General features: G+C 39.0%; 1 protein-coding gene across 1 annotated transcript in view; it reads right to left on the reverse strand.

The window, feature by feature from the left end:
- PREX2 (phosphatidylinositol-3,4,5-trisphosphate dependent Rac exchange factor 2) overlaps positions 1–25902 on the reverse strand; it is a 310741-nt gene that overhangs the window by 207290 nt on the left and 77549 nt on the right. The window contains exons 2-6 of the mRNA XM_065397932.1: positions 18190–18261; positions 17992–18114; positions 16419–16523; positions 9345–9446; positions 7716–7877 (exon numbers count right to left, since the gene is read on the reverse strand). Of these exons, the coding sequence (XP_065254004.1) occupies positions 7716–7877; positions 9345–9446; positions 16419–16523; positions 17992–18114; positions 18190–18261 (564 nt within the window). The remainder of the gene's footprint in view (positions 1–7715; positions 7878–9344; positions 9447–16418; positions 16524–17991; positions 18115–18189; positions 18262–25902) is intronic.

A 25902-nucleotide genomic window follows, 5' to 3' on the forward strand; every position in this document is an offset into this window, starting at 1 on the left:
TGGAGGGAATAGTCAATGAGCTCCCCTCCATTGATCAAGTGGGCTCCAGTGCTGGGCAAAGAACAGCCCTCATGAGAATATAGCTAAGGCACTCTTCCTTTTGCTTCTTTCTTCTTGATTTGAACTCACGGCAGATTGGACACCTTTCTGTAATGTGACCCTCACTCAGGCACTTCAAAACGGCAAGTGTGTGGGGCTCTAATAAGCATTTTCTTGGGATACCAGGAGCTAGGCTTAAAGCCATGGGACTTTGGCATAAGCTCCCCTGGTACTGGGCAATCCCCAGACAAGCCTGCCTATCCAAAATAAAATAAAGACATCCAAAGGAGAAAAAATGAATACCACTAACTCTAATTAACTATGTATAATTTGTTTCCTCACAGAGGAACGAGGGCTGTAAAAAGCACAATAACATGCTCTGACCACCAACAATAAGAAGGAACTTAAAGATAGGCAGGGCAAGTCCACCCTTCATACCCTCAGCTCAGAGCACGGGGAAGCCAAGGCACCCGAGCAGCCATCAATACAGGTACCTCAAGAGAAAATTCTCTGGCATGACTGCTAGGATTGCCACCTGTCCAAGTTTTCCCACAGTCATCACTTTTTTGAAGTAGCTGTCCTGGGAAATCTGTCAGGGTGCTCAGTACATGCCACCTGGTGTCCAGCTTTATGGGCTCAGGATCATCCCGGATGTCCACGATTTTTGAACCTTAGAGGTGGCAACCCTAACCAGAGCATGAGATACGCACACACCTACATTGTAAAGGATGTATCCAATCAGTCAAAGAAGAACCTTCATCCATGCGGGGGAGGGAGAGGAAAAGAATGAAAGGCGCCTCCCTCCCCTTGTGCACCCTGTGAGGGTACCAGGGACAACTATTGTCTTCACACTTGAGGTGAGTGTTGAGACTGCTTCCTCCCACTAGAGACACGCATTGCCCCAAAGGGTGCAGGGAAGGATGGAGAGGGCACATGAAGGGATTTATGAACATTGAGTAAATCAGGGAAGAATTGCAGCTGTCTGACTCCCTACTCAGGGAGCTAAACCCTGCATGTGCCTGATGGTTCACAAAGTGTGGGATTTTTAAATGGAGTCCAAGGGAGGCAGGCACCCAATTCCTATTGAAACTCAATGGGAATAGGGCTCCTAATTCCTGTAGGCTCCTTTGAAAATCTCAGGCAGACAAAACATTCCCCCGCCGTAAGAAGTTTTTAAAATTAAATTAATATTTCCATATCTATCTGATCATGGGTATCATTTTAAGTCCCTACCTGTAATATTCTGATATTTAAAACTATGATATACTGGGTATTTCCAGGCTTTTCTCCCTGTGATAAGTATGATTGCTTTTTTGTTGCCCAGTTCCTAATTATCAGGGGTTTGTAGGTTTAGGTTGTGGTTTTTTTTTTTTAAAACAACTTAAAATCAACATCTTGATGTTTAGAGTATGAACATTCCTTCCTCCACTGAAAGTTGAGGGCAATTTCTAACAAGAACGGTTCATCCCAAAACAATGCTTTTTGTGAAAACAACAGAATCAACTGTAATTATAATTTTTTTCATTATCTACATGGAAATAGATTCTTTCAAATACCTGCACCTACAAGCACCCTGAATAAGGCAACCTGATGCATGTTTCTAAAATTAAGGAAAATAATGCACGCAATGTGCAAGTTCAACAAATTAATTAATAACTTTTTTATTTCAAAGCAAGTACCTTCAAACAAGATCAAGATACTAATCCACATTAAGGACTATATATAGGGAAAATTTGAAGTTTTAGAATCACAATATTTTTGATTGGTCCAAGCACAAAAAGTTTGTGGAAAATTCCTCAGGTGAACTTAGAGCAATTTTTTTGCCCCATTTAGATCATTCAAAAGCAGCAAGACAGGTTTTTAGTAAATATTTGGGTTCAGGACAAATTATTTGGGTAAGATCAAACATAAGAAAAGTCACTGTTAATGGAATTCCCATGGAAAAACATGGATTTATATTCCTAGTCTGTAGAATGGGGCTGCAGGTTCTCAACCTTGATACAGCATCACTACCACAGTACTTCAGTTAATGTTTACAAGCATTAAATAAAGCACTTGTGATATAGTACTATAAGTTCAGAATCAGTATTTGTTGTTTTTAATATTTATTTGTGAAATAAAGTTATTCATCCAAAATCTACTGGGCCAAATTCACACCTGGTGTAAATGGGTGCAATTCCATTCAAGTCAATGGACAGGACCTCAGCAGAGACCCTGTGACAGAACACAGTTGTTCAACAAGAAGGGAATTAACTCTTCATTTAGTCTTTTCATGGGGTAAAAATGAGGCAAGACTGAGGACTGCAAACACCATCAGGGTATGTCTACATTGCACACTCCTTTCAGTGGCATGTAGAGTACAGACACTACAAGCCCCCCTGGCACAGGTGCAAGGAGATGGTAGACGGTGACTAACAGCTTAGGCTAGTAGAGTAAGGACATGTCTGAACCCTGTGGGCATGTACCTGGGTATGTATCCTTCTCACCCAAGCAGTGCCTCTCCCAGCTTCATGGCTGTTTTTAGCAATGTAGTGTTCCACTGTTTCCCCGCTGCTGTGAAACACTCCAGGAGCATGGAAAAACTCTGGCAGCAGAGAAGCTGTGAGGAAAGATTCTGGCAGCTCCCCATTGCCGGAGCCTTTCCCTGCTGCCTCCCTGCTGCCAGAGCCCATTCATGTATCTCCACACTGCAGTATGGACATGGCCTGCTTTTCACTGAGGCATGAAACTACTGCAGCCCGTGGTGTGCATTCTAGACGTAGCTTCAGACTCTCAGTGAATACAGAAATCTCTATAAAAATAGCTATTTTGGTGGTAAGGAGAGGGGAAAGCCTAAGAGATGGCAGAATTTCCCATTCAACTGTTACCAAGCTGGGTTGAAACCAAGCTGGGATTCTCGGTGTTCTGATTACATGAAACTCCATTTTGTGTGTGTGCCTGTTTTCTTCTCTCTCTCGTTGTAACCTTTGCACAAATTTTATTGACAGATGTTTTTAATTGCTGAGCCATTCCACCAGTTTAGACACCCACTTATACAAGTTCTGAATTAAGCCAATATATTTAACAATCTAGGATATTAAGTGAAAAAGTAATTGTATTAAGAATCTTCTTTCTTGAAGCAGATGTTCTGTTTCCATACATCTCTATTTTTATCATAAACACAAGCTTAGCTTTATGACACTTGTATGGGAATTTAAGTCATGCTTTCATCCTTGGGTTCTAAAAATATTTTTTCCTCCCAGAAAAAGCCAAGCAATGTGTTAAACATTTCCTTCTGGTAAGAAACCTCCAACACATTTGCCTCTTTATTCTTAGGCTCTATAGAAAACCAGATGTTTACTTAATTAAACCCACTCTCATACATTGCATTCAAGTATTTGTTTGTGCAGAACTATCTAAAATAGTTACCTCCTACAATAGCTCTGACATTTATACAGTTTCAAGGAGTAGACATACTCTATGTATGAAGAGGATGCCTCTAGGAAAATGAGCAACTTTGCTAGATTGGGCATCGCATTGTAGTCATATCATAATCAAATCTGGTCTGTTACACTGGCATAAATGTAGCATAATTCCATTAAAGACAATGGAGTTATTCCAGATCTGCAACTGCATAACAGCACAGGACTTGCTCCACTGACTTTTCTTTAATGATATATTTTAAAGGAAAAAAACTATTTAAAAAGCAAACAGGACTCAGATGAATCTTGTATTTAATTAATTACTGTGTGTGCAACTGTCACTGAATATAAAATCTTTCACATGGAAATCTACTTTAAGAAACGCTTTGTTTGGAAACTTTTTTTTAATTTTGTCCAATGATTTGAAATTAAAGGGATTTCTAAAGCTTCATCAAGATGATTTTTTTCTTAGCCAAAGGACTGCTAGAAGGAATAGGACCAAATCTGCTAGCCTTACTCACACAAAATGACTGATTAGTCTGATATTTATTCATTCTATCCATTTATCTTTTCTTACTTATTTTTTCTCCATCAGGCTGGACACTAGCTTCACTTACTAACCCAGTCATTGTACAGACATTCACCCTGTCCTTCTTCCACTACCTGTCCTTACTGTCTCGTGACTCATCAAAATCCATATGTTGTGTAATTGCCAAAATTAGCTCCATGTCATGTAATTCACTGCTGTGCCTACCGAGAGCCCTATTAATGTCAGTGGAGTTACACACAAGTACAGCAATCCAGCCATATGTAATGAATTGTAATATTAAGGCATACATTTGTAAAATCTTCAAAGCAGGGATATTGTCTGATCCAATTTGGACAGTGCCTAACATACTGGGCATAGTTAAAATGAGCAATAAAATTACTATGACTAATAAAATGTAGCCATCCCATTAAATTAAGTGGAGTGTTTTCATTATTAAGGTAAACAGGATTTGTCCCTAATTTTTCTATAGCACCAAAAAGATATGAAAGATTTACCTTATAAAACAATATGACAGACCTAGCAATAATGGCCTCATACATTATTATACCTGGGAAACAAGACAAAATAGACAACTAACACAATACGGAACTCATTCCTAAATTTAATATGGAAAAGCCCCTAAATGATTAGGGAAAACAAATAGCTGTTTTGTAGTGCAAAGCATAAACCTAAACATGTAAAGAAAGTATACAAACTCAGTTTTCCACGAATTGGTCCCCAGTATCATCTGGGATATTTGCATAATTGTAACCATGGTATGCATATAATTGTATACATCTTTAGGGATTCAGTACAGACTTTTTGAATTTTCTGCATTTCTGTTTTGGGGGGAGTGGGTAAGGTGGGGGTCAAGATTAGTTTTTATTTTCTTAACTGGTTGATTGTAAATTCTGTTCTGCAGGTAAACACAAAAAAGAAGCAATTAAAACAACTTTTCCCAACATATATTGGACATGGTTCTGCTAGACTAGATGTAGCACAAAAATAGTGTTTACATCATTTTGACTGTTTAATAATAAATGTTAATGAACAATCTGTTCTTAGAAAGCTACATAAATTAAAACTATATAGTCATGGTTTACTGAAACTTCAAATTAATTACCTTGCTAACATATGCAAGAATATATAAAGATTAAATATGTGATTTGTCAAAGTAGGCAACAGTTCCTAAATTCATAACTTAAGCTTTAAGCATCTGCCAAGTCATATTGTTAGTAACTTCTAAAAACTGTTTTAAATTTGTAGAGAGGTGTCAATATATTTGATGTGGAAAGACTGAGGAATTTAATAGGTATGGTACTCAACTTTTTATGCCAAAAACCCCGCATTGTTTGCATTATTCAGACAAACAAAATATTGATGCAAAAATATTTCTGTTCCTTAACTATTTATGCTCATTAAGATCTAGGTGAGGAATCTGCTGGATATGCAGGATCTTGAAAGCAAGCACAATAATGAAAAGGGGATCTAGTGAAGAGATTAAAAGAGAAGAGGGAACATAGTTGAAGCGATGGGTGAGAAGGATTATTTGTGCATCTTTTCTCTTGACACAATCAATTTATGCTCTGAAGCATTTCGATTGCTAGCACTTTTACCACTCCAGCTAGCCGGTATTATTGAAGAAGATATCCCTACATCTAGTTTATTTTAATTTTTCAAATGTATTAATCTGTCTCAGTGGTATCCTGTGGCAGTGAGTTCCACACATTAATTGTGTTTTGGATAAAAATAGTATTTCTAAAATCTATTTTAAACATGTTGCCTTTAATTTTGAATTATCTCTTATTCTTGTACTTTGGGAAAGTTTAATCCTATTGGACCTCTCACACATTCATTCTTTGCCTTATAAACTTACTTTCTCATTTTCAAAATACTGCAAACAATATGTCCTTGCATGAGCCCTACATAGGGTGACCAGATGAGAGGAAGAAAATATTGGGACACGGGTGGAGGGTGGGGAGAAGTGTCCGCCAGCAGAGCAAAAAAAAAAAAAAAAATGCTGCCGGCGGAGCGAAATATCGGGACAAAGATAAGTCGAGTCGCGGGACAAACACCTAAATATCGGGACGGTCCCGATTATATCAGGACATTCCTGATTTTATGGGGACATCTGGTTACCCTAGCCCTACACCCTATTTCTAATCATTTTTGTCTTCCCTGGATGCTTTCTACTGAAGACTTGTTATTTTTGAGACAAGGGACTAAAATGAATGCAGTAAAATCAGGTTGAAGACACATGACCAATTAATATAATACTTGGTGCTTAGAGAGATTCCTTCTTTCTATGTACTGTGAATATCTGCAGAATGTGGTAAGTGGTTCCTGGGATTGAGAAGTTTGAAAATCACTACTCTCTAAAATCCAGGACTCAAGGCGTAATAGAAGACATGTAGTAATATAGATCCTACCTATCCAGTTTTGGAAACAAGAGAAAACTTATTTAGAATGCTGCCACAGGAACAGTCTTTAAATGATATGTTCAAATCTCCCTGCACAAAGATGGATGCTTCTGTCTAAACAAAATTAATAACTATGCTCTTTTTTAGAAAGAGTCAAATCTTCTGCTACGCTTAATTAACATTAGGTACACCCACTGCCTCAAGGGCATGGAGTCTTTGTCTGGACTATCAGGGGGAAAATGGTTTTGCCCCTTAATGCAATTCTCCCTTCTCTTCCCCTGCCCTGCTCATAACAGCCTGCTTCCTCCTGAATTTTGGGGGAGAGGCAGCATCAGTTGAGCAGTTTGGCTGGCTGGAGGTGCTCAGCAGAAGCAGACTAGCTCCTGCATGCCTGAGGGGCCCATACAGGCCCTTTCCCTGCAATGAGGCACCATTGCATGCCTGGATTAACAGGTCCCATTCTCCTAATCCTGGGATTAGAGTAAAACTATGTGTTTTTGATCTGCTGTAGGCATTGTGCTAGTCACCTTTATGGGACTGGGAAGGAATTTTTCCCTCATTGTCAGACGGGCCAGGATAGGGTGGTTTTGTTCACCTTCCTCTCAACAGCTCAGAGACTCAACTGTAAATACAAAGGCTATTGTATTCACACTGCTGAACATGTATTTGTTGGCACTCTGCAGATAATCCCTTATCTGTTAATTTTTCTAAAGTTTATGTGCTATACATTCCTCTCCCCGCCCCCCCCCTCCCGCCCCCGTTGACTAGGCAGGACATTCAAGTAAGTGTCTAAAAGAGCAAAGCCTGAGAACAACAGTTAGTAATCCATAGAGCTAAAGCACAGACTGATTTTTATATATTTATTATTATTTGATGTAAATGGTTAATATCCTGAATCCAGAGCTAGACAATGTGTCTTTTCTGAAAGATGGTTAGTGCACTGAGAGTGTCTGCATCACTGATGATCCTTACACAAAAATATTGATATTACTCATACATAGAGTAGATCCTAAGTAAGAATTGTGAGTTTACTAGTGAAATGAGAAGTTCCCTGTGAGTCAGGGTCACAAGCATTGGCATGCTAAACCCAGGGTTGTAAATTCAATCCTTGAGGGGGCCATTTAGGGATCTGGGACAAAAATCTGTCTGGGGATTGGCCCTGCTTTGAGCAGGGGGTTGGACTAGATGACCTCCTGAGGTCCCTTCCAACCCTGATATTCTATGATTCTATGAAAAGTAATGTACTGCATATGCTGATAATTGCCCACTTGCAAAGCTGCATCACTACATCCCTGTTTTACATAATGAGAAATACGGTGACACTACCTCCCATCCTTCAATGTGAGACTGCCATTCTTCCAAAACCTCTAATTTTTCCATTTGTCTCTTAGCCTCATTTATATTGGAACAGACAGCTTTCATGGCTTGCAGAGCTTCCATTAATACTGTGTAGTCACTGTGTTTCTTTGGCGTCCGCTTCAATAACTCCTGTTTATACATAAAGAGTACATCAGTCTTTGATCCTCAAATGTACATTACCAGGAGGCTCATATTGACTGGGATGCTAAAACTAAACAGTAGATATCAAACTCCTCTTTTATTAGATGGAACCCTATTACATCCTGCAACATTGTGTCCTGGTAAGGCAATAAAGCTCTGAGAAACAAACTAGCAACAGTAAGAATAAGTGATATTTCAAAAACGAAGTTTCCATTTCAGCTCTCTCTCCCCGTCCCCTCCCTCCCCCGGAAAGGTTGGTCTTGATGTTGACCTTTAACCTCTTTTATAGGACAGTCAGCTTTTAATGACAAAAATCATACATACTGTATGTCTCAAAGTGCTTATTTTATTGTCACAATTAGTACCTAAGGTTACTGTGAACTGAAAGAGGGTCAATTGTTTTTTGCTAATTTTTCGCAGTTTGTTTGCTTGGTGTATTTAACAATACTTTGTGTATAATTAGTCTCAAAGTATCTCTTGTAGAATCTGTTAGTCAGTTTCCTTTGTTCTTTGTGTGTATTTCTCACATAGCAAGAAAGAATATAAAAACAATTTCAAAATAGGACAATGTGGTTGTAAAACCACAGAAATAGGCTGGGTGACTCAGGGTTCAGTATAGTAATAATATTATTTATCTCACTTTTTAAAAAAAATGACTAAATGTTAAGCTGTGTCCCTTCAGTCTTCTATGTCAGTGCAGTGAGATGTGCCTCTTTCAGAGCTGACAATGTTTTAGAAGCTAAAGGTTTATTATAAAAAAAACTTATCCAATAGTCAAAATGCAATTAACAAATGCAGCTTCCTCTTCAAAAATGCAAGTCATTTCCTCCTTTTTAACAAAAAATATACAATATCCAACACAAATTTGTTATGCATTCACTATTCACACAGAGAGAGAGAGAGAGAAAGAGAGAGAGAACTAGACAGGTGTCATTTCATTGTTATCTGAAAATACTTTCTGTCTGCTTCTTACAGTACCTATTTAAAAGCATTTTTGACATTTGTTTTAGTTTACAGTTTACTAATAATGGCATTGATTCAGGAAACCACTTAATTGCATGCTTATCTTTAAGCAAATGAATAATTGTATCCCTACCTATCATAGCATTTAAGCATGTACTTAAATCAAACTGAAATCAAACTCATTAAATTCACTGAAGTTTAAATTAATGGCTTCCTCTCAACAATGATGAAGGTGGCCATCACCCTACAAAGGAGGTGCTGAAACTAGAGAGGTGCCAAACCTTTACAGCCAACAAAGCCTGTTAATCTTTTTTGCACTGAAGTCCCTGGAAGATTTGCCATTGGCTTTAATGAGTGCAAGCATGAAGCCAATATTTATTTGGGGGATCATTCATCTTGGGGAGAGGTTGTTGTTACTGTCATGCTTAAATATGCATAGCAACAAGTTTTATGTGCAGAATATAAAGGCCTAGGTAGCAAACATATAAGTACCTTCAAAAGGAGGGGATACTTGCATATTCTCTGTATTGGTGTTACTAGATATACTTCCAATGGAACATCTGTGTTCTTACGTCCTCCAAGCAACATACAGTTCTAGGGTGCAAGCAAATTAATTTGATTACAAAATCATGAGGAAATGACATTTTCCCAAACTATGAGTTCTACAAGAGTTCAAGAAATAAACACATTACATTAAACTCTTTCCTGTAGTTTCCTATGAGAAATCACTGTTCTAAAATATAGGTAATTGCATTAAAAAAAAGCTCTCCCAAAATCATTGACACAAACACTTGCCTAGAATTGTAAATTAACATATACAAAGATAATATTAAGGTAAACTTGCAAAACTATCATGAACAGATACATAATCTACTCGTCTACTCTTTACTATAATAATTGTAGACACTAAACCAAACATCTAACATTTTACTTTGACACACACAAAAACAATTACCTGACTGCAGTTGTTTAGTGTTATTTTCAAAGAACGTATTAAAGAAACAAATCAGTACTAAAGCTATTTTAACCATTTTAGGTATACTCTGTTCTAGATATATAAAGTAAAAGAAATAATTATTGGATTGTTGATATTATGCAAACTAAATAAACTTTTCCAGCCATGGTCTACAGAAAATGTAGGTAACAACCAGGAGCACAGTATTGGAAGCAGAGAAAAATATGGAACGTTTGGTGGAAGCATTCACAAACACAATTCAGCGAGAGGTAGAGATAGGATTAAAGACAGTCAGAGAATCAAAATATGCAAATTGCTTTAGGGCAAATATTTAATTGTTGGAATTATAAAAAAAAGTGGACCTAATACTAATAGTAATGAGTGTGTATATGCAGTAGTAGAAATGGGGACAATAGAGGAAATAGTGATATGATATACTTTAAAGCTATATGAAATCAAGCTCTATGTATTGAGAACATCATACCAATACAATCAAAAGTAGTGTAATATAGACTGATAACACTCCTACAACTGCTCACACTTTTAAAAGGCAGGTAAGTAGGGTCTCTCTTTACCCATCAAACACAGAAGGCATATTGGAAAGGTCTCCCTACAATTCAAAGAGGAAACCAAACAATAAAGTCAGAGTGCAGCCTACATGATCAGACTCTGATTTATTTAAATTAAAACAATGTGTGTATCCCCATCTTTAGCTACTCTGTGGGGGCAGGTAGGGAGCCTGGTTAGCCTTCCAATTATTCTTAGATGATCAAATAACAGTAATAACAAAGACTTTTGTTCTCCATCTATCTATATCTGTTCAGGAGGCTGCAACTGCATCTTTTGGATGTTGACCTGCTACCAAGATGTATTCATAGAATCATAGAAGATTAGGGTTGGAAGAGACCTCAGGAGGTCATCTAGTCCAACCCCCTGCTCAAAGCAGGACCAACCCCAACTAAATCATCCCAGCCAGGGCTTTGTCAAGCCAGACCTTAAAAACCTCTAAGGATGGAGATTCCACCACCTTCCTAGGTAACCCATTCCAGTGCTTCACCACCCTCCTTGTGAAACAGTTTTTCCTAATATCCAACCTAAACCTCCCCCACTGCAACTTGAGACCATTGCTCCTTGCTCTGTCATCTGCCACCACTGAGAAGAGCCTAGCTTCATCTTCTTTGGAACCCCCCTTTAGGTAGTTGAAGGCTACTATCAAATCCCCCATCATTCTTCTCTTCTGCAGACTAAATAAGCCCAGTTCCCTATTAATTCACTGCAGCTAGACTGGCCTGCTGCAATGCACTCTACAAAAAGGTAAAACTGAAATCCATTTGGAAGCTGAATCAAGTGCGGATTGTGATAATCCATTTGCTAGGTGAAGTATCTCTCTCTGAGTATGTTACACTGGTGCACCATGATCTACTTTAACTGTCTATTGGCTTCCAGATGGAGTTAAAGGTATTGGTTTTGACTAGATTTATGTGAATAAATTATTTTTCAGTCCAGTAGCTGAACCAAAAGAAAAAAGAATTAAAAAAAAATAATTTTGTCTCCCCAGTCTGAAATAGCCCAAATCACATGGTCTTCAGGGCATGGCATAAAGCACATCTTTTTTGACAGACACTGGGAAGTTCTAAGGCATATTGAGTAGAGGGGGTTCTTTGACTACTGAGGGACAGTGATTATTATTACATTTTTTTTGCAAAGGTGCTGCAATCTTCTCAAATTTCACCATGTTCCGTTATAGTGTTTGGATTCAGTACCATTATAGGAACAGTTTCATTTGGATCCAAATCCAGATCTGTTTGTGGAGATCAGAGATCCAGGATTTCAGTTTGGACTCATCTCTAAAATAGCCACATCCTGTCTCACAAAATAAGCTCTTCATGATTCACTCTTAGGCATATTTTGTTCCGCACCACCACATACAGCGTCCACAATTCATGTTACTCTCAGTGCAGGATCCAGTTGTGCGTGTGGTGTGGCGGAGAACTAACGTGGCTTTATGCCATGTTAGCAACCGCTCAATTTGGGAGCAGGTTAGGGAATGACATTTCAGCCCTTGATTTAAATTGGGGCAGCTGGATGTCCACAGTGAGAGGGTGTTCCAGCTGCCAAAAATCACTGGAGTGTATAGACATGCTTAGTGACAAGAGAGGTGGCATAGAACTCTAAGTCACTCAGTGATTTCTCCTTATGACAGGGAAATTCCCACTTAGCCCATTAAGTTCATGTTAAGGGACTGTAGAAACAAGAGAATCAGGGCCAATAGATTCAAATGCTAGAGCAAACTGCACGTTGCATTACCCAATCAAAAACATTATGGCTGTACTCTATCAGGTAGTGTGGGGCAACAGCTTTGAAAAGATGTGCCATGTTAAAAAATTAAAATCACAACAGTTCAGATGTTATACTTATTTTATCACTACTCTAATGTTTTGTTCATAGTTTCTTTAACTTAAATCGTTTTCAGTTGAAATGTTTGTCATATTTCCCAAATCTGAGCTCAGACATCATGTTCCTTTGCCAGAAATTTAAAGTTCTAATATAGCATTATCTACATAAAAAAAAAACCCTCTTAGGGTGTCATATAGTGTGAGTTGGGGAAATCCAGGAAACAGTTCATACTAAATTCCCTTTTTAATTAATAATGTCAACCACTGAGAAACTCCATGTTTCTAAGGAAACTGATCTTGTTATGGAAGATTCATGAGGACTCTCATACTTCACATTTTAAAATATCTGCTTAATTGTGTTGTAAAAATTAAAGACTTTTATTGTGTAGCTGTTTCATTTAACTCAGTTTAAGCCAATTCAGTATGTTGCTGCTAATATATAATCCATAGCAAAACATTTTTTTCCCTTTGGCACTGCAGCTCCCACAGTATTAAAGTATGGATTTTTCTTTACCAAACCTGGCTCTAACCACAGGTCAGTCTTTAAATTTCCTTCCAGGTCAGTTCTCTGATTTCCTTCCATACCCCTCCCCACACCATTTATCCCATTTTCTCTCCAGTCCTTCTGCCATACATGGCTGGCATCATTATGCATTGCCTCCAAAACAGGGAGTACAGTAACTCCTCACTTAACGTTGTAGTTATATTTCTAAAAAATGCGACTTTAAGTGAAACGATGTTACGTGAATCCAATTTCCCCATAAGAATTAATGTAAATGGGGGGGTTAGGTTCCAAGGAATTTTTTTTCGCCAGCCAAAAGACATGTTTACATACATACATTCATACATACACACACAATAAATTTTAAACAAACAATTTAATAATGTACACAGCAATGATGATTGTGAAGCTTGGTTGAGGTGGAGGAGTCAGAGGGTGGGATATTTCCCAGGGAATGCCTTGCTGCTAAATGATGAACTAGGACTCGGCTGAGCCCTCAAGGGTTAACACATTGTTGTTAATGTAGCCTCACACGCTACAAGGCAGCACGAATGGAGGGAGGAGACACAATAGACGCATGGCAGTGGCTGCAAACATTCCCTGCGGAAACTGAACATGATGATGAACCCACGCTATCCGACTGGAGCGTACCACTCCCTCCACTTTGTAAGTGCCCGGGGGGTGCATGTGAGACAGACACACACACCGTGAGTACGAGAGAGACAGAGATGCGCATTGCCCCTTTAAGTACACTGACCCCACTCTAAGTACACTGCCTTTTTAAGTAGATCAGCAACTTGAGACAGCAGCTGCTGCCAGCAAGCTCCCTCTGTCCTGAGCCCTGTTGTGTCCCCCCGCCCCATGGAGATGGGGTACAGGAGCGGGGGGCAGGATCTGGGGGGGGGGGCGCACCCTGACATCAGCACCCCTCTTCCCCTCCCCCCCCCCCCGCACAGCAAGCAGGAGGCTCCCGGGAGCAGCTCCAAGGCAGAGAGCAGGAGCAGCACAGGGCAGTGGGGGGAGGGATACCTGAATTGCCCGGCAATTGATAGCCTGCTGGGCAGCTGCTGCACAGGGAACTTAGGGGAGCTAATAGGGGCGCTGCCGGGCCACCCTGGTTCCAAGCCTCCACCAACTAGCTCCAATGGGCTGTTCTTCCTGCAAGCAGTGGACAAAGCAGGCAGCTGCCAAACAACGTTATAAGGGAGCATTGCGCAACTTTAAACGAGCATGTTCTCTAAGATCAGCGACGTAACAACAAAACAACATTAACCGGGAGGACGTTAAGTGAGGAGTTACTGTATAGGGCACATTGTCCAGTGCTAGTCTGTAAACTAGTCAGGAGGTGGCACTGCGTGTGTGATGTAGGCAGCCCCTACCTCTGAAAATATCACACCTAAAATGCATCTGAACAATAACCACCTAGAGTGACCATCTTTAAACTAGGTTCGACGGGGACAGGTGAGCAAAGCCCACAGGTAAGTGGGAAACATGGAGACCTGGGAGATAGATTGGAAACAAGAGGGAGCGTGGGCTATAATGGCAGAGAGAAAGGAGGGTCAGGGGAAAACTGGGAGGCAAGATCAAACCAGGATCTTAGATGCCTATATACAAATGCGAGAAGTATGGGTAATAAGCAGGAAGAACTGGAAGTGTTAATAAATAAATACAACTATGACATTGTTGGCATCACTGAAACTTGGTGGGATAATACACATGATTGGAATGTTGGTGTGGATGGGTACAGCTTGCTCAGGAAGGATAGACAGGGGGAAAAGGGAGGAGGTGTTGCCTTATATATTAAAAATGTACACACTTGGACTGAGGTGGAGATGGACATAGGAGATGGAAGTGTTGAGAGTCTCTGGGTTAGGCTAAAAGGGGTAAAAAACAAGGGTGATGTCATGCTAGGAGTCTACTACAGGCCACCTAACCAAGTCGAAGAGGTGGATGAGGCTTTTTTTAAACAACTAACAAAATCATCCAAAGCCCAAGATTTGGTGGTGATGGGGGACTTCAACTATCCAAATATATGTTGGGAAAATAACACAGCGGGGCACAGACTATCCAACAAATTCTTGGACTGCATTGCAGACAACTTTTTATTTCAGAAGGTTGAAAAAGCTACTGGGGGGAAGCTGTTCTAGACTTGATTTTAACAAATAGGGAGGAACTCATTGAGAATTTGAAAGTAGAAGGCAGCTTGGGTGAAAGTGATTATGAAATCATAGACTTTGCAATTCTAAGGAAGGGTAGAAGGGAGTACAGCAAAACAGAGACAGTGGATTTCAGGAAGGCGGATTTTGGTAAGCTCAGAGAGCTGATAGGTAAGGTCCCATGGAAATCAAGCCTGAGGGGAAAAACAATTGAGGAGAGTTGGCAGTTTTTCAAAGGGACACTATTAAGGGCCCAAAAGCAAGCTATTCCGCTGGTTAGGAAAGATAGAAAATGTGGTAAAAGACCACCTTGGCTTAACCACGAGATCTTGCATGATCTAAAAAATAAAAAGTCATATAAAAAATGGAAATTATGAATATAGGCAAACAACACAGGAATGCAGGGGCAAGATTAGAAAGGCAAAGGCACAAAATGAGCTCAAACTAGCTACGGGAATAAAGGGAAACAAGAAGACTTTTTATCAATACATTAGAAGCAAGAGGAAGACCAAAAACAGGGTAGGCCCACTGCTCAGTGAAGAGGGAGAAACAGTAACAGGAAACTTGGAAATGGCAGAGATGCTTAATGACTTCTTTGTTTCGGTCTTCACCGAGAAGTCTGAAGGAATGCCTAACATAGTGAATGCTAATGGGAAGGGGGTAGGTTTAGAAGATAAAATAAAAAAAGAACAAGTTAAAAATCACTTAGAAAAGTTAGATGCCTGCAAGTCACTAGGGCCTGATGAAATGCATCCTAGAATACTCAAGGAGCTAATAGAGGAGGTATCTGAGCCTCTAGCTATTATCTTTGGAAAATCATGGGAGACGGGAGAGATTCCAGAAGACTGGAAAAGGGCAAATATAGTGCCCATCTATAAAAAGGGAAATAAAAACAACCCAGGAAACTACAGACCAGTTAGTTTAACTTGTGTGCCAGGGAAGATAATGGAGCAAATAATTAAGGAAATCATCTGCAAACACTTGGAAGGTGGTAAGGTGATAGGGAATAGCAACAAGAATGATTAAAGGTCTTGAGAACATGACCTATGAAGGAAGGCTGAAAGAATTGGGTTTGTTTAGTTTGGAAAAGAGAAGACTGAGAGGGGACATGATAGCAGTTTTCAGGTATGTAAAAGGGTGTCATAAGGAGGAGGGAGAAAACTTGTTCACCTTAGCCTCTAAGGATAGAACAAGAAGCAATGGGCTTAAACTGCAGCAAGGGAGATTTAGGTTGGACATTAGGAAAAAGTTCCTAACTCTCAGGGTGGTTAAACACTGGAATAAACTGCCTAGGGAGGTTGTGGAATCTCCATCTCTGGAGATATTTAAGAGTAGGTTAGACAAATGTCCATCAGGGATGGTCTAGACAGTATTTGGTCCTGCCATGAGGGCAGGGGACTGGACTCGATGACCTCTCGAGGTCCCTTCCAGTCCTAGAATCTATGAATCGTAGGATGTCTAAAATCATTTCTCACATGACCTAATAAGGCACTGCTGTCAACTCACTGATTCAGTGAAAAGATATTAAAGTAGAACACCAAGTCAAAGTTTACTTACCAAAAGAAAAGTCCGTACTGTTCTTATTTTGTTAAGTTCAAGCAGAACTTTCTGTGCCTTCTCATGGTTACTACAGTATTCATCATAGATACAAAATCTGTCCTTCTGTAGAGACAAAGAAATACTTTGTATATTCAGATTTTTATTAAGGCCAAATGACTAATATAAGAACACTTTTAGAGGATAGAAATCTAATGTAATCTGCATTTTGGAAGGTCAACACCTTCTTTCCTATTTTTATATCTAATTATTGTTTGAAATCCAACACTTCTAGAATTTTTAAATTCTACTCTTAATTAGAATTGTAAAGACAAATAGTCTGTGAACATCACTGGAGAATCTGTGGAGAGATTCCAGTGGCTGGATTACAATAAATCAAACAGGACAACAAAGTGCACACACACCTACCCATTTGCAGACATCATTACCTATCTGGCACATGCAAACATTTGCAGATACAATCCACATTTTTGAAGAAATAAAAGGTGTGTTGATAGCATTTTTGTGAGCCCTTCCATTCTACTGACCTTTAATCTTTGGTCCCACAATGTGCAAATGTAGACTTTAGCAAACAAAGGCTGAACCAAGCAGAGATACCAATTAGATCCAAATTTATTTATTTTTTAGGTCTGTGACAGTGTGTAAAGAGTTAGGCTCAGTCCTGACTGATTTAGCAAAGCTCTGTAACATTGATGCTCTTGCACTCAGACAGGAAAACAATGCTCCTAGAGTATAGTTGCTGCAGAAGATCCAGAAACATATCTGCTGTGATTTACTGAGGCACTGCTCTGCATTTTCTGTTTCAAGGCAGGTAAAACAATAATAATAAATAGCAAACAAATATATTAATATGTACATGAGAATTTTAATATTAAAATGATTTTAAATCCATTGTTTCTTGCAAACTAAACTCTCTCTCTCTCTCTCTTTTTTATTCTGCTTCCAGACTGAGTTTTAGGTGCTTCACATCTCAACATGGCATTTCATTGTTCAGGCTTATTTTTGCTAATGAACATAAATAAAAGTCCTACAGCCAAATTTTCAGAAGTGTTCATTAAGGCCTTTATTCAGCAAAGCACTGAAACACCTGCTTAAAGATAAGCATGTTCTCATGCCCCATTAACTTCAAGGTCCTTAAGAAAATTTCAGGTGGAAATCCTAGTATCTATGAGCTTGCACACTTGCCTGGTTGGAAAAAAAGGTTAGTTATATAATCACTGGGTAAAATTTTACTATTTTAAATAAACATCCTCTGTGTTTGAATGAAAAATAAAATCAATTCAGAACAAGTAGTCTGAAAATTCCTAACAGTTCAAAGCTAATGTGCTGAACACAACAAAGCTTGTTTATTCTACAGTGAAAAGAATGGGTGAGATGACATGGTAAGGTTCTCTTTTTTTTTTTTTTGGCAATGAGTGTAAACTCCAAATGACCTTAAAGGAACCTAAATTATGCAATCAAGTCATTTTGTCCTCATGACTGAATATACACACATATCACCATGGCATTAATTAATGAAGACAATCAGGAATGAGAAAAGTTAACTATGAAGTTGTATTAAAGAATAGCATACAAAGTGAAGAAAGCAGATTCCCACTTCATGGTGTGCATTAGGTTCAGGATTCAAACACCCCTCCACTAAGGTCAGGAAATCCTTGTGAACTGCAAGAATATCTTCAATATTTGAAAACAGCATCTGTAAAAGAATAAAACATAAATAAATATAAAAAGAGAACACAGAGAAGAAAAATGTGTGCAATTAAAAACTAACCTTAACTGTTTCCTCTGTGATATTTTTATCCACTTTGGAGGCAGCGAACTGGAACATTCTCTGAAGGAATGCCTGCATGAAACAAGACAACAATACAAGTGAGGAAATGGTACACTGCTTTAATATAGGTTAGTTCAGAGGGAATAAGATAGCTTGAGCAAAAGTATTATACATTTTAATTAGTTTGTCTAATTTTATTATGTTTGGGATATGGAAATAATATTCCATGAGAACACTATTCAAAACTTCACCCAAATACTCCTTTTAATTAGTAGCTAGTAGCTTTGTTAATTTAAACCTGCGTGAAACTATGTCAAACAGATGAAATGAAACAAACTGTTAAAATACATAGCAAAATATTAATAAAGGCCAAAAAAATTCAAAATTCTCTGAAGTACAATTTTCTTTGATTGCTCCGATTACTTAAAACAGTTAGACTCTAACATCGATAAAACTCTTCCACAACTTGAGGCTCAATCCAGTTCCCTCTGGAATTTTTCCATTTATTACAAGATGAGTTGAATTAAGCCCCTAATTTCTAAATCAAAGCTGGTTTTAAGCTACTATAAACAAGCATAAAATATACCACAAGAAGCCACTAAATTATGCACAAACCTCTGATGTATTAATAGCTGAACCAGCTGGAAGGAAAATTGATTTAAACAAGATGCTCGGTGCACAAGCTTGTGCACTGTGGTTTAGACTTCTTATATTTGGTCTGGACAAAAAACTGGAAACAACAACAAAAAACACCTGCAATGAGGCTCATTCCACAATTTATTTAATCATGTTTAAAGTAGCAAGTGTTTGTAATTAAATTTCTACAGATTAACTTCATTATCAAAAGGTACATTTTGAAGATATTTACAAACTGAAAGTTTAAAGTCTTAAAGCACTGGGTGTTCACATGGACATGCATCTCCTTTAGTTATTAAAAAATTGGCACCACAAGTGTTCAAAATGTCATGTCCTTCATATCCGCTTAGCTCCAAGTCACTGTGCATTGTATACTGTATATGAACTCATCTAAATTCTAGTGTGGTGCAAATTCCATAGAGGATGCAATAAATAACGCTGGTAGGGGAGAAGGATAGCATTCACAGTATCCCTTTTTACTCTGCTATGCCTTACACATTTTAATTCCTAAGTGTTTTTTCTCTCTCCACTGAAAAGAGCTATGCAACTAGGAATATTTTTATTATTGAATGAAGAAATAGACACCCCTAGATTTCCAAGATATAGAGAACACTTAAGTTGGAATATTGCAGGTCCATTTAAATGCTTAATGCCGATTTTTATATTACTATTAAAAAACAAGCAAGCACCTTCCCTACCCATTTGTGATTTCTTTCTACCTCTTTATCAGTGTTAACTCTATTAATTAGATTTGTAACTGAGCACAGAATTTGGCCCACTGACTTTAATCCCTTTCTTACTACAATACATGAGTGACTTGCATGTGCATTAAACACATTAAAATATATGCAGACTTCAGAGTAAATAATCTATACATGTCAGATCATTAGCCACAAAGCAAGTAAGAAATGTAGCATATAATAAATCAGAGAGCAGGTTAGAAAAGACAACTGCAACACAAAAGACAGATGCAAAAGAAATAAAAGAGGTCATGCTGTGTTTTATGTGAGATGCCTAAAACACCAGTGATGGATAGATACTATATAGGAATAAAATTCTTAGCTATCAGTTGCTTTCTGTGATTTGACCCAAACAGTGAAGATTTGAAGGTTGGCACTCATCTCTGTCAAAAAGGCGTCAGCTAATACCAGAAGAGTTTTTTCACATCTTTGAAGTATCCTGGGATCCTTATTCCTCAATAAATATTTCCTTTGATCAAAATATATAGTGGAGCTAGGCAAATAATTCAGAATGAATAGTTTACTCAACACTTTTTCCTTCCTGTTTGTAAAGTGTCCACTTGCAGCCTACAGTTTTTTTCAAATACACTTGTTATTAAAAATTATTTCTGGAATAATTTCTATGAATGATTCTTGATCTTAAGATCTTGTGTGCAAGCAGTTTGTTGCAACTATTTCATATTTGAAATTCAAGGCATGTTTAGTCTCCCTGATTTCAGACACATTTCTTTAAATAAAGGCTGTGATGTAGATGAAGGATCGTCCAGTGGTTTTGGGCACTAGCTTGCGACTCAGGAGACCTGAATTCAATCCCTACTCCACCACAGACTTCCTGTAGACCTTGGGCAAATCACTTTGCCTCTCCGTGCTTTGGTTCTCTCTCAGTAGCAGCAGGGAAATAGTACCTGCCTACCTTACAGAGGTGTTGGGAAAATAGAGATGTTAAAGACTAAGAGGTGCTATGAGAATGGGGCCATATAAGTACCTAAGTTAGAGTATTCATGATTATCAATTTATTTACTGAAAATACTTTGCAATATATATTTTTTTAAGTCTTTGTTTTGATGAACCATACAATGAAAGCTTTAACTGCTGCTGCACACAGTGGTGTATATAACTTTGTTACTGTTACAGTGTTGCCAACTCTCATAAATGTATCATGATTATTGCAATATTCGATGTTTTATTCCAGGTCATGGTATAATTATCTAGGTATGATCATGTGAGAATCTCAGCGTTTCAGTTATGGGGGTTATTTTAAGTAAGTTTGACTGAAGAGAAAAACTCAAGAATGTGCCCTTAGCAGCTGAAAACCTGGAGGGCAAATTAAAAGAATCAAATCAATTTTTTCCTTAAATCTCATGATTTTTAAGCCAATTTCATGACTCAGGGGGCTTAGTCATGATTTTTTATCATTGGGATATCAAATGAGATATTTGATCATAACTGCTGTTACAACAGTTTTCTTTTTACAGCATCTTTTCATTTCTTAGGAGACTGCCTGTCTATTGGGGAGCTGCCATCTTGCAAGGCAGAGTTAATAAAGCATATGAGGACCAAACGCTTCAATTGTACTGTAGCAGCTAGATCACAAATAAAATACATGGCCATTTTATTAATACAGAAAACAGCAATCTTATTTCACTTATAAACCTGCATACACATATTAATTTTATCTTCAGAAGAAGGGAAAAAAGTGAAGGAAAAAGATCACTTTAACTTTTACTCAACACTGCTGTAACATTGTTGTGACCCTATCACTTATGATATAGGAATAGCCAAGGCAAACTTGCAAAACTAAATATATTTTCTGCTAAGGAAATTTCCTGTGTATGTACATTGTATTACATCTGAAGTCCTAAATCTACAGTACATAAACTTGTTGAATAAAGCTAGAAAGACTTTTTTATGTTGAAATTGAACAAAATCTAATTTTTTTACATTAATGATCTAACACGTACTAAAAACTGTAAGAACACAACCAGAAAAGAGAGAATTAAATGCATATTGTAGGTTGCTATAAGTATACCTAAGCTAACATGTTTCATAGTAGATTCCTCAAGTTCAAAACACATCAAAGTAGAAATATTTTCTTTTGCATTTTCTCTTAACATTCCTAACAGTTCTGTAGACATGCTAAGTGGTACAGAACATTGTTTTATTTCAAAATGCATTTTCACCACATCCATAGAGAACACGAAGAATCAAGCCTGGGGAAGATTGATCTAGATAACTTTAAACTCATAAAAGGTCTAGAGGTGTTTCTTGATTCCTACTTGCCATACCTAATTCAGCTTACAGACATTAAGGCAACATTTGCATAATAATGTGAATTTTTGCACAGTGTAATTAATGCATGTCAGATGCTAAGCTCCCCACCTCCACACACACACACACACACCATATAGCTAAGGCTAAGATTTTCTCACAGAGGTCGTGGAAGTCATGGAATCCGTGACTTCCAAAGACCTCCATGATTTCAGCCAGCAGGCCGCCGGGAGCAGCGGGGTACCTCCACCTCCTGAGGTGGTGGGGCCCCCTGAACTCCGAGCCACTGTCAGCAGTGGGGGTACTCTGCAGCTCCCCGCCACCGCGAGTGGCAGGGGGACCCCGCTGCCCCCAGCCATGATGGCCCCCCGCAGCTCCCCGCCCGCCACAGGGGGGCAGTGGTACCCAGTTCCTCACCATCAGGGGTGCCGGGAGCCATGGCGGGGGGGACTCTGCAGCTCCTGACCAGCCTCCGCAGCGCTGAGCCATGGGGGGTGGTGGACCCTGGAGGTCCAAGCTCCCAGCCCCCCACTTCTCCCCCCCAGCAGCTCCCCATTTTGTCATGCATATTTTTAGTAAAAGTCAGGGAGAGGTCACGGGCTTCCATTCATTTTTCTTTATTGCCCGTGACCTCTCCCTGACTTTTACTAAAATTATCCATGACAAAATCTTAGCCTTACATATAGCTTTTGTTGGAGCATGTTGCCTTGATTTTGCCACAAAAAACAATGTTGACAGAAAGGGCTCAGACGGCACTGGCAGCTGTGGTAATCACTGCACATATTTCACTTCCTCCTCCCATTAACCTGTTCCAACAGCAGAGGCAGCAGCTAATCATGCTGGCTTCTGATACTAAACAAAAAGACTCTTCTTCTAGTAATTCACCAGCTGAGTCACCGCCTGTTTCTCCAAACTGGTCTGCCATACTGGATGCATTGTAAGCAGTATACAATTCATCAACCAAGGTCAGTGATATTCTTAACTTCTTTCTACAATACCTAGTGTCACCTTCACAGATACTAAATTGTCCCAAGTCCCAGCTGGCCTATAAGACCAAAGGAATAGATGTCATTTAGCACATCTGCAATACTTTTCATTCCAGTGCTAACCCTTCATACACACAACTGACCAAATCCTGCTCTTGTCCATTTCTTCTGTCATCCAAATGGCTCTTACTTCCCTACGTCCTTCATTCCCATCTATCCTGCTTAAATACTACCATATTCATTGCCAAACACCATGACCCCTAATCATTTATTTGAAACCTGTGGCAACTTCTCTTTCAATCCTTGCCCTCCTTCTCTGCACAGTGGCTTTTTCAAAGTAAAGATCAACAAGATCTGTCATAACTCTCCCTCCCTGATTTTCTCTGTCCCTCCTTTGTCCAGCAGCCATTTTATCACTTTCCTCCTGTCACTGACTGTGAAGCTTCTGACCTGCTCTCAAATTCTAACCCCTCCACCTGCACACTCCATTTCATCCCTTCTGTCATACCCACTGACTTCCTTGGCCCTCACCCTCTGTCAGTTCTTCCCCTCTAAAATTCAAGCATGTTCTTGTCTCCCACATCCTCTAAAATTTACCTCTTTCTTCAATTACCATCTCCTCCCCCTTCTTCCTTCTACCTCCAAGCTAACTGAATACAAAGTTTACTACCATTGCATTAAATTCCACTTAATCTTGGATCCCTTCAGTGTGACTTTCATCCCTCTAGTACACTGAAACCATTCTAAGCTTGGTTTAGATAGAACAACCTCCTCCGGGCCAAATCGTAAAGCATCTATTCCAACCTCTTCTGTCCAGATGGCAAAAACGCTTGTCTGTGTCCTTATAGATTCATAGATTCTAGGACTGGAAGGGACCTCGAGAGGTCATCGAGTCCAGTCCCCTGCCCTCATGGCAGGACCAAATACTGTCTAGACCATCCCTGATGGACATTTGTCTAACCTACTCTTAAATATCTCCAGAGATGGAGATTCCACAACCTCCCTAGGCAGTTTATTCCAGTGTTTAACCACCCTGAGAGTTAGGAACTTTTTCCTAATGTCCAACCTAAACCTCCCTTGCTGCAGTTTAAGCCCATTGCTTCTTGTTCTATCCTTAGAGGCTAAGGTGAACAAGTTTTCTCCCTCCTCCTTATGACACCCTTTTACATACCTGAAAACTGCTATCATGTCCCCTCTCAGTCTTCTCTTTTCCAAACTAAACAAACCCAATTCTTTCAGCCTTCCTTCATAGGTCATGTTCTCAAGACCTTTAATCATTCTTGTTGCTCTTCTCTGGACCCTTTCCAATTTCTCCACATCTTTTTTGAAATGCGGTGCCCAGAACTGGACACAGTACTCCAGCTGAGGCCTAACCAGAGCAGAGTAGAGCGGAAGAATGACTTCTCGTGTCTTGCTCATAACACACCTGTTAATACATCCCAGAATCATGTTTGCTTTTTTTGCAACAGCATCACACTGTTGACTCATATTTAGCTTGTGGTCCACTATAACCCCTAGATCCCTTTCTGCCGTACTCCTTCCTAGACAGTCTCTTCCCATTCTGTATGTGTGAAACTGATTTTTTCTTCCTAAGTGGAGCACTTTGCATTTGTCTTTGTTAAACTTCATCCTGTTTAACTCAGACCATTTCTCCAATTTGTCCAGATCATTTTGAATTATGACCCTGTCCTCCAAAGCAGTTGCAATCCCTCCCAGTTTGGTATCATCCGCAAACTTAATAAGCGTACTTTCTATGCCAATATCTAAGTCGTTAATGAAGATATTGAACAGAGCCAGTCCCAAAACAGACCCCTGCGGTACCCCACTCGTTATGCCTTTCCAGCAGAATTGGGAACCATTAATAACAACTGAGTACGGTTATCCAGCCAGTTATGCACCCACCTTATAGTAGCCCCATCTAAATTGTATTTGCCTAGTTTATCGATAAGAATATCATGCGAGACCGTATCAAATGCCTTACTAAAGTCTAGGTATACCACATCCACAGCTTCACCCTTATCCACAAGGCTCGTTATCCTATCAAAGAAAGCTATCAGATTGGTTTGACATGATTTGTTCTTTACAAATCCATGCTGGCTGTTCCCTATCACCGTACCCCCTTCCAAGTGTTTGCAGATGATTTCCTTAATTACTTGCTCCATTATCTTCCCTGGCACAGAAGTTAAACTAACTGGTCTGTAGTTTCCTGGGTTGTTTTTATTTCCCTTCTTATAGATGGGCACTATATTTGCCCTTTTCCAGTCTTCTGGAATCTCTCCCGTCTCCCATGTCTTGTCTTGATTTCTGTAACCTTCATCAAATCTCGCTTCAATAGGAGCATTCACATTCTTGAAGTTAAATGTGTTTAAGTGCTTTGCTGAAGAAGGATGGTATAAATTCACATACTTAACATTAAGTACATGCTTATGTGAGTTGCTGAATCAGGGACTGGACGTCAGGCTGGCTCACAGATGCAGCAATACATTGAAACAGTTTTTTAGGGTGAAATTTACCCATGTGCAGAGGGCTACCAGAAGGTGTACATATGACTTAAGCCCTACTTAATCATGTGAGGGCTTAAGTGGAATTTAAGTAAGGTATAGGCCTTGTGCTGACCCAGTGCACAGGGATGAACTTCATCCATTGATCAGAAGGCAGAGTTATTTTCTGTGTTTTATACAAAATGTGTTGAGATTCATACTAACACATTTTAACCTTATTAAAGAAATAAACAAAGGAAAAAGCTCTCAGTTTGTCTCTGAGTCTGCCACTGAATTTTGATTTTTTCCCCCATCTCTCTAAAATGAAAACTTCATGAGGGCAGGGACCTACCAATGTCTTGTAAAGCTCTGGGCACACTGTCAGCACTTAAATATAAAATAAACAACAACATGGGTTCTATCTTAGTAAAGACATCAGGATTTGGTCTTCTCCTTTCAAAATGGTAGCTGATCAAGAAGTTGATCAGCATAACAAAGACTATAATACAAGGAGAAAAATAGTTACAAAAAATGTGTCATTATATGGAAATTATTGACAAAATTTGGTTGTATTTATTTTGTGGGGATTTTCCAGTGAAAGAA

Source organism: Emys orbicularis, chromosome 2 (assembly GCF_028017835.1).
Source record: "Emys orbicularis isolate rEmyOrb1 chromosome 2, rEmyOrb1.hap1, whole genome shotgun sequence".
Taxonomy (NCBI): Eukaryota; Metazoa; Chordata; order Testudines; family Emydidae; genus Emys; species Emys orbicularis.